This window comes from Palaemon carinicauda, chromosome 11, assembly GCF_036898095.1.
Source record: "Palaemon carinicauda isolate YSFRI2023 chromosome 11, ASM3689809v2, whole genome shotgun sequence".
Classification (NCBI taxonomy): Eukaryota; Metazoa; Arthropoda; class Malacostraca; order Decapoda; family Palaemonidae; genus Palaemon; species Palaemon carinicauda.
In genome coordinates this window covers 94,854,614-94,863,954 of record NC_090735.1, presented here as the reverse complement: position 1 = coordinate 94,863,954, position 9,341 = coordinate 94,854,614, and the positions used below count along the sequence as shown (strand labels likewise).

Here is a 9,341-nt window from a genome sequence, read left to right as displayed (position 1 = left end):
ATCCGTGGAGACTCCATATGCTCTTTGGTAGAGAGATTTAGTTTAAGCATTCAGAGAGTTCTTATGATCTTGTCTAACTTATTCTTGAACCCGTTTGCCGTGTTACTGTTTACTACATCCGCTGGAAGTCTATTCCGAATATCTCCTATTGTGTATGTAAAGAAATTGCCACATTGAGTGCTGTCTCTTTTCAATTCCAGTTTGTATCCATTACCTCTGTACTGATTTGTGCTATGAGTGAATAGATTGTGGTAATCTACAATTGTCATTTATGTAAGAATTTTGAATGCCTCTATTAACTGTCCCATTAGTCGTTGTATTTGCAGATCGAATAAGCTCAAACGTTCTATCCTCTGTCTATATCTAAATTGCCTTGGTGATGGCATTAGTTTGTTTGCCACAGCCTTTACTGCTTCCAGTCTATCTATATCCTTATGATTACTTGGAGCCCAGAATTGGACTTTGTATTGTAGATGGTGTACCGCAGTAGTACAGTGTCTGTTTCTGTATTTGAATTGTCACTTCATGTAACCTATAAGTTTTTGTGCTTTCTTTTTAGCTTTTATGCTCTGTTTGGTGAACTTCAAATCCTTGCTGATAATAATACTGAGATCTTCCTCCTGGTCCACACTTTCTACTTCAATACCCAGTAGTTATTAATCTGACTGTGGGTTACTATAACCTATTTGCATGACTTCACATTTCCCACAGTTGAAAGGCATTTACCATTTCCTGGACCATTCTCTTAGCTTCATTGGATATTCTTTTAAGGCTTCTACGTCTTCTGAATTCGCAGCATTTATGCCTTATTTAGTATCGTCGGTGAATTTTGTTATTCTACTCGTTAATCCCAAATCCATGTTGTTAATGTATATCAGAAATAGTAATGGGCCAAGGACGGACCCTTGAGGTACTCCACTTTTAACTGCTGCCTACTCAGAAGCTTCTCCATTGATTACAGCTCTCTGTTTTCTCTTTGTAAGTAAATCCTCTATCCAATCAGCTGGCTAGTCAATCATGCCTAGTTCTCTAATTTAGACATTAAATTTTCTATGAGGAACTTTGTCAAATGCCTTTTGAAAACCTGTCTATTGCCCTGCTTTCGTCATAAATGCTGAACATGGTGTGGAAAAATTCCAAAGGATTTGTCACACATCTTTTTTCTAATACCCTGTTGGCTGTTTATCAAGAAATTGGTTTTTTTTTTCACTATATGTTCTACTATTTAATATATTTAAATTGATTCAAATATTTTGCAAGGCATTGAAGTTAGACATACTGGTCTGTAGCTGGCAAGTTCTTCTTTTGGCCCCTTCTTATACATTGGAGGCCCATTGTTTAGTTTTCATCCTTGTGGTGCATTTTTTTCGTTGACTGTCTTTCAGAACATTTTATAAAAGTGTGGGTTTATCTCCTCTTCTAGTTCTATAATCTCTTGTAGATGAATATCATCTGGACCTGCTGCCTTAGAAAAACTGAGTGCTTTTATTTTCTTTTTGACATCATCCATTGCAAAGGTGGATTCTATTTAATGGTTGTAGCCGTTCATATTTCATAGCTGGTTCGGAGAGGGTTGTTGATTCTTCCCAAGTGAAAACAATGGTGAAATAGGCATTCATCATTTAAGCTTTTTCCAAATCATTGGTTATAAGATTACCCTCCGAGTCTCGTAATGGGCTAATATTTTTTATTAGTTTGCTATTTACATACAGTATGCAAAAAATAATTTTGGGTTTTCTCTACTAGCTGAAGCAGTCTTTTATTTTTATTGATCTTGGCCTTTCTAACTAGTTTATCAACTTTTGGGCTTAACTTCTTGTGCTCGGAAATTTCATGAATTGAAGGCTGTGGACCTAATGATTTTTGTTTCCTGGCCCTACTTCTTATTGTATTGGCTATTTCTCTGTTGAACCACTTAGGTTGTGGAGTTCCATTTGGTAAAATTTTCTATACGGTATACATTTGATCATTTTTTCTTTATATTTTTACAAAGGAGTACCATTGTGTATCTATGTCCCCTGTTAAGTCGTAATTCAAATTCTTGGTGTATTCCTTCAGTTTTATACAGTTATTACGTTGTAGACTAATTTTTTTTTTAAATTTTCCATTCTTTTAGATGAGGAATATTTACCTAAAACCTGACTATTATGTGGTCACTTTTCCCAATATTTTCGCCTACTGAAACACTGGATACTGAATTTTCTTCTGTTGTTAGCACAATAACTAGTATATTGTTTCTCCTGGTTGGTTTATCAACCCACTGATAAGAGAATTCGTTGTTGACAAATTCTAGTAGCCTATGTCCATCTACGTTTGATGTAGAATTCATAGCGTCCATGTTTAATGCTGCATTGAATTCTTCCATTATGAGAGCTAGCTTATTGTTAACTTTTTGTCCAAACTGTCTATGCAGCTCTTCATCCTGTTCTTGTGTTTGATGAAGTTGTCTGTAAATTACTGGCATGGACATGTTATTTTATGGTGTTAACATTTGCACCTGCCAATTCGCCTTCGGTTTGTATTTCAATTACTATGGGGTTTAAGTGATTTTCAACATAGAGCATTAACCATATATATATATATATATATATATATATATATATATATATATATATATATATATATATATATATATATATATATATATATATATATATATATATATATATAATATATATATATATTGGGGGAGGGGTTTGAAACCTGGGATTCCGTACTCTCCGATAAAATTATTTTTTTTTCTTGAATCCAGGTCTCGGTAATGCCGATGACATCATGTTCTTCACTAGCTATCATTGATCTGGAGTTTTCCATTTATTTCTAATTGACTGAGCATTGCATTGTGCCACTTTGAGGAAATTTTCTATCTTTTTTCTCTTCCTCTGTGGCTTTGCTAGTTTCCTTGATTACTAGTGTTTTATTTGTACTTTTATCTGCGTTATCCAAGTTTTCAGCCAAATTTCCTCCATTTGTTGTTGGAGGATTTTCTAAGGGTCTAGTTTGTTCTTGGTCTACTGTGTTAAGTAATTGTATAGGCGGAGGCTAAGTTGGTTTCCTTCCACTTTCTTACCTTCTTCTCTAAAGTGTATTCCGTCTCTTTTGCATAAATTTTTCTTGCGAGTAGAAAACATCCCAAATGTCTATAAATGTAACTTTCTTTCTCTGGCATGTGGCCTTAAGCCTTCAATTTATCCCTATGGCCTTACTAATGGTGAAGTGATTGACATTGAGTCTTGGGAGGAAAGCTATAACTGTAGTATTATTGGTCTTGTTCCTAGTTGTTTCACTTCCAACAAACAGTCAACTAGGCCAAAAGTATGAATGAGAGAGAGAGAGAGAGAGAGAGAGAGAGAGAGAGAGAGAGAGAGAGAGAGAGAGAGAGAGAGAGACTTTGATCACTTCCAACAAACTCCACTAGGTAAATGTAAGAGAGAGAGAGAGAGAGAGAGAGAGAGAGAGAGAGAGAGAGAGAGAGAGAGTCTATGATTATGATTATCTCAAACAAAACATTATGTTAATAAGTAGTAGTTGGCCAGGCCACCAGCCACCCGTTGAGATACTACCGCTAGAGAGTTATGGGTTCCTTTGAATGGCCAGACAGTACTTCATTGGATCCTTCTCTCTGATTACGGTTCACTTTCACTTTGCCTACACATACACTAAATAGTCTGGCCTATTCTTTACAGATTTTTCTCTTTCCTCATACACCTGACAACGCTGAGATTACCAGACAATTTTTCCTAATCCAAAGGGTCAACTACTGCACTGTAATTGTTCAGTAGCTAATTTCCTCTTGGTAAGGGTAGAAGAGACTCTTTAGCTATGGTAAGCAGCTCTTCTAGGAGAAGGACACTCCAAAATCAAACCACTGTTCTCTAGTCTTGGGTAATGCCATAGCCTCTGTACTATGATCTTCCACTGTCTCGGGTTAGATTTCTCTGGCTTGAAGGCACAATCGGGCACACTATTCTATCTAATTTCTCTCCCTCTAGTTTTGTTAAGTTTTTATAGTTTATATAGGAAATATTTATTTTAATGTTACTGTACTTGAAATATTTTAGTTTTCCTTGTTTCCTTTTCTCACTGGGCTAATCTCCTTGTTGTAGCTACTAAGCTTACAGAATCCTTCTTTTCCAACTAGGGTTGTAGCAATAATAATAATAATAATAATAATAATAATAATAATAATAATAATAATAATAATAATAATAATAATAATGTATTCGTTTACATTACCGTTGAATTTAAATTTAAAACCTTCTTCAACTTTTATTATAAACTTCTTTTTTAAAACTACTACACCTAGCAAGCATGCGAATAATGAGATCAACCTCTAGACAGTTGGCAATATAACTAGCGTTACATTAAATTCTTCTTGCTACCATATCACTACTATGAGTAACAATCAAATGAACAGGGACAGTAATCATGATATAAATAGTAATACAACAAGCGTTTCTATAAATCCTCTTCAAACTCACACCCCTCTCGCTACACTACTATTACTACTTCTGTTGAAATCGATATTAATCATAATACTCACCTTGGCTCCAACATGGCTTGCTCCTTGATCGAAGGTGAGAGCGAAGACGCTCGTACCATTTTGGCTCTTGCTGTCTCGGCCTTGCACAGGGGCTTCACGTGATCTTCAATCATGGCCACGGGCCCGTAAAGGTGGGCGTAGTGCTCACTGAGATTTTGTGCAAGGCAAATCTTTATTAGTTCCAGTTATTAAAAGATTATAAGTAAATCTATGCGAGTTGAATACTCATTAAAAAAATGTTTATACCATTTATATTTGTTCTTATAATCAATCAGAATCAAAATTAAATATGGCCTAATCTTATATGTTTTTTTAAAAATGTGTATTGAAGTGGAACTTCAGATGACCTATTGTACATGATTATAACACTTTACTTATCATAAATATGAAAATACAATGTTTACTGAAAATCAGTGATCATCTTAAATCAATTATTCATGTTGAAATGTGGCCAACCGTAACTACCTTACCTACAGAATTACTTTTATTTCCTCATTTTATTTCAAATTCATTTGATTAACCATCCGATTTCACTATAAATCGCTGCTTTATTAAAGTTCACGGATTACCATTAGTGTTTTATGGGTAATAATTACTGCTATACCATACCTAAGATCTCTTCTTTGAGTGGTCCTAATACAAAAATATCCACTCAAACTCAATGACATTTGGTAATAATAGAGTTGTGAAGATTGAAATACAAAGAAAAAAAAAGAAAAAAAAAAGGTTTAACAATGTCCCCCATCTAATAGAATCAAAGAAAACGAAGAGCATCCATTGTTTGCCATGTATTTCTTTTGATGTGAATTCGTAAACACATAAATAATTGGTTCTTTTTTTATTAAGCAGAAATAATAATTGTAACTTTAAACGTATTTCAATGCAGAAACTTTTCGTATTCGTGAACACGATATCATTATTGGATCATTGAATTTGAATGAGATTTTATTAAATCCAGATACTATTCTTTTCTTGCGTTACATAGTTTTGCAAATAGCCTCCGTTACCACTAGGTCAAGTGAAATATATCTTCCTGCATATTCAATCCATTGCAAAAGCTCTACATATTTAATAAAATCTTCATTAACAAAGCCTAGTTAAATTTGATCTTACTAAGAACACGTTCCGAGAATCATGTTGGTTGGTTTATTGATTCAGATTGTCCCGAATAAATAGAGACGGGTCCTCTATAGACTTCGTCTTAGCCCCCAAGTTCAAGTTGCTAGTCTTCTCCATTATGAAAGCCCTTCACCCGTTCATGAAATCGGAGAAGGAAAAGTGCGAAATACTTACGATATTGCAATCTTCTCGAAGAGTCTCTGCAATTTGGATTCGCAAGAAGGACTCACGAGCCATTTTTTCAAGTATTTATCGTTGTAATAGATCATGAGAGCCTGTAAAGAAAATGGTCGTCTTCTGAACACAAGCTTAAAACGGCACAATAACACAAGAATATTTTAATCATCTAAAATTCCAGGGACTAATAAAAGGGACAGCTTTGGTCCTCTGTATTCTTGGCTTGAAGAAGTAAAAGAAAATAAAGAAAACTTGCAAGTTAGGTAAAACAGAAGCATGAAGAGAAATCCAAAGCTTGGCGGTAGAGCAAAAGTGATCATTGGGGCTTATAAACCAATGAGGATTGCCTATTTCCCGATGCATTTTCTTCACGGCTAATTTCTTTTAACTATTTGTGATTTGTGGGAACAAAACTCACATGAAATCCATTGTGTGTGTATTCTCCAAGTAGTCTATGAAAATGTACGATATGATACCTTACGTCCTAGCTTCTGTTTACTATATACATTTTCCTGATAATATTTCATCACTAATGAGACATTCAATTCTTGGATAAAGAAATTAAGAAAATCGTATCGAATATCATTATCTGAGGGTACAAAGACCTGGAAACTTCCTATTGTATGAACTTGAAGACTCATTACACATCCCACATGAACTTCTCTTCTTCCCATTTATCTAATTGTGAAATAGGGAACTGTGACTGGTCCTCGATGAACTGACTTATAACAAACATTAAAAGCAAATAAACAAAATATTATATACACAATTGAATAAATAATAAAGGACTACATGAAAGGCAAATTGCAATGTTAATTTTCATAACACTGGAAAAATCACACGATGAATATAATACAGGAAGTATTTTTTTTAAATGTTCGTACTCTGGAAAAAATGAAACGAGCGGAAAGAAAGGAGTCCGCAGGGATCTTCTTCCAACGATAGGAGAAGAAAGGAGAACACAAAGGATGATATACAACGGCTCACCAAAGAACAGTGCCATTAACGACAGAGAGGGGAAGGGGAGGGAGTGAGGGAAGGGATGTCAGGAGACCCCAGGAAGAAGCAAAGAAAAGCTGTATAATGGAAAGGGGGGAAGGGAGGAGGGGATGAGGAATGGGGAGAAGGTAGGAAGGATGGGGAATGGGGGGAAGAGAGGGGGTTCGGGAAGGACTTAGAAGGATGTAGTATAATATGTAAGCCTTTAAGAATACCTGGTCACACATAAAAGAAGCCTGAAGAAAAGTTGCATTTGTTGAGAAGGTGATAGCTAAAGGATACTTGTAAGCTATTAAAAGTGATGAAGGATCCAAGATGGGTAATCTTCCTTGTGAATAATAACCTTGTAGTTTTCTTTACCAATGACTGTCTTCTAACACGTTTTAGTAAACTATTCCAGCCATCAACATCTCCAACCACGAGGGGGTTTTATTTCTTTTATAACTATGATTTTTTTCTGAAAAAAAATCCCAAGTGGAGGCCTGTAATATTATACGTGAAAATCTTCAAGTATTTACCCGTGAATTACCAAACTTTTCCCATCTCCTTCTCCTCTTGATGAAAACAGAATTCATATCTAATCTCCCATACCACAACCTTAGGGGGTTAATTAACTACAAACCTTTTTTGTTGACAAGATGGCTCCAACCATGAACCCCTATCAGGATTTTGTAACCATGATACAATATTTTCCTTTATCCTTTCTGAAACTCTACTTCGGCTTTAGGGTTGTGGTAGCTTCCAGAAAACGTCCGTGCCTAGTAATATGTTTGACGGGATTTCGAGACTACTCAAAATAGATAGCTTCTAGTGGTGTCTGCAACCTCACTAACCTTGTGAGTTAGGGAGAGCAGTTAGGGGAAGTTTATAGGTCTACCTGTTGAGTCAGCAGCAGCCATTCCTGACCCTCCCTATCATACCTTGAAGGGGAGGAGGCTTGGGCGCTGATCATATGTATATATGGTTAGCCTTTAGGACATCGTCCTGCCCCTCTCCTCTGCCATTCATGAGTGACCTTTAAACATTTAGATGTCTCCGTCTGACATTCAACTGCATTAGCTTTCGTATCCGGAGTCATCCTCTTAAATTGCTCTTACCGCGAGAAAAATAGCGAAGGCCAAGTATGAACATCGAACCTACAAATTTCTTCTTCTTTGGCTCCTCTCACTCTCCTTTCTACAGGCTCAGCTGCTGGAAATCCTTAATAAGAAATACATACACGGAAAGGAGAGCTTCAAACTTTAGACCCCATTTCGTTGATCGAATTCTTTCCGTACAAACTTAAGTATCATGCGCCGGGGTTCCCTTACTCGTCATTTATAATATTATATTTCAACTATCAAACTCCCACCCTATAATCATCTCCCTTCTTTTACTAGTTTCTTTCGGGCGTTGGCTAGATGGGTGAAATTATGTTGCCATCCCATTAGCCCTTGCGTTAAATTAATCTGGCGATGGGGGAAAAAATTGGATTATTAGAACACGAGTATACGACACCGAAAATTTCCCCATTCGAAAGAACTGGAAAACCTAATTAAACTCTCTCTCTCTCTCTCTCTCTCTCTCTCTCTCTCTCTCTCTCTCTCTCTCTCTCTCTCTCTCTCTCTCTCTCTCTCTCTCATAATACAAGCATTTATTTAAAATCTACCGGTTTTCTTGTCTCACACATTGTCAAAAGATAAATTGCCTTTATTCGAAACTTCTTAATGATTTCCTTTCTCAAAATTGAGCTGAAAACTACGTCCAAAAATAACTTTCAATGGCTTTTACCAAACCATAGGAAATGAGTCTTAATACAGCGACAATGGGTTACAGCAAAATCTTAAGACCTCATCATGGCGTTGGAGTGAAACTGTGATATTATACAATACATACATACATACATACATACATACATACATACTGTACATACATACATACATGCATACATACATGGTTCTAACTATGGAGGATTAAATTGAACCCTAACAAAATTCAAATGATGATTGTAAGTAGCTCGAGGACTGTGGTTCCTCAACATCCAGACCTAAGGTTGATAATGTTTCTTTAACTTTACATGACTTTAAAAAGTTTAGGTGTGATTCTTGATAACAAATTCACTTTTGCGAAACATATTCGGTCAGTTTCTTCTTCAACTGCAAAAACAAAATTGGCTCTTTGATAAAGTCTTTAGGATTTTAGGTGATCAATCTACTTAATTCTACTTTGCTTCGAGTTTTGTTTTTCTCTCTGGTCTTCGGCTAATGAATCTCATTTTAATTTGTTGGACAATAACTTGCGGTCTATAAAAGTTATTTTTACTGATGTACATACTAATTTGTTGCAAGGTCATTCAGTTAGTTCGTTATGCAAGTCACATAGGATTTTGCATAATTCTGACCATCCTAAGCATTCAGATCTCCCCGGGCAGTACCATCCTGCTAGTAATATGAGGTATGCAGTTAATTTTAATTCATGCCTTCTCCTTCATAAGGCTGTTTTATTCCAGCTAGGAGTCTCTCTT

The 9,341-nt window shown here is 35.8% G+C and overlaps 1 protein-coding gene across 1 annotated transcript in view; it reads right to left on the bottom strand.

Moving 5' to 3' along the window:
- Window positions 1-9,341, bottom strand: part of LOC137649393 (probable Na(+)/H(+) antiporter nhx-9) — a 473,554-nt gene that overhangs the window by 99,230 nt on the left and 364,983 nt on the right. Inside the window, exons 17-19 of the mRNA XM_068382378.1 lie at window positions 5,837-5,937; window positions 4,544-4,690; window positions 2,180-2,447 (exon numbers count right to left, since the gene is read on the bottom strand). Coding sequence (XP_068238479.1) covers window positions 2,180-2,447; window positions 4,544-4,690; window positions 5,837-5,937 — 516 coding nt within the window. The remainder of the gene's footprint in view (window positions 1-2,179; window positions 2,448-4,543; window positions 4,691-5,836; window positions 5,938-9,341) is intronic.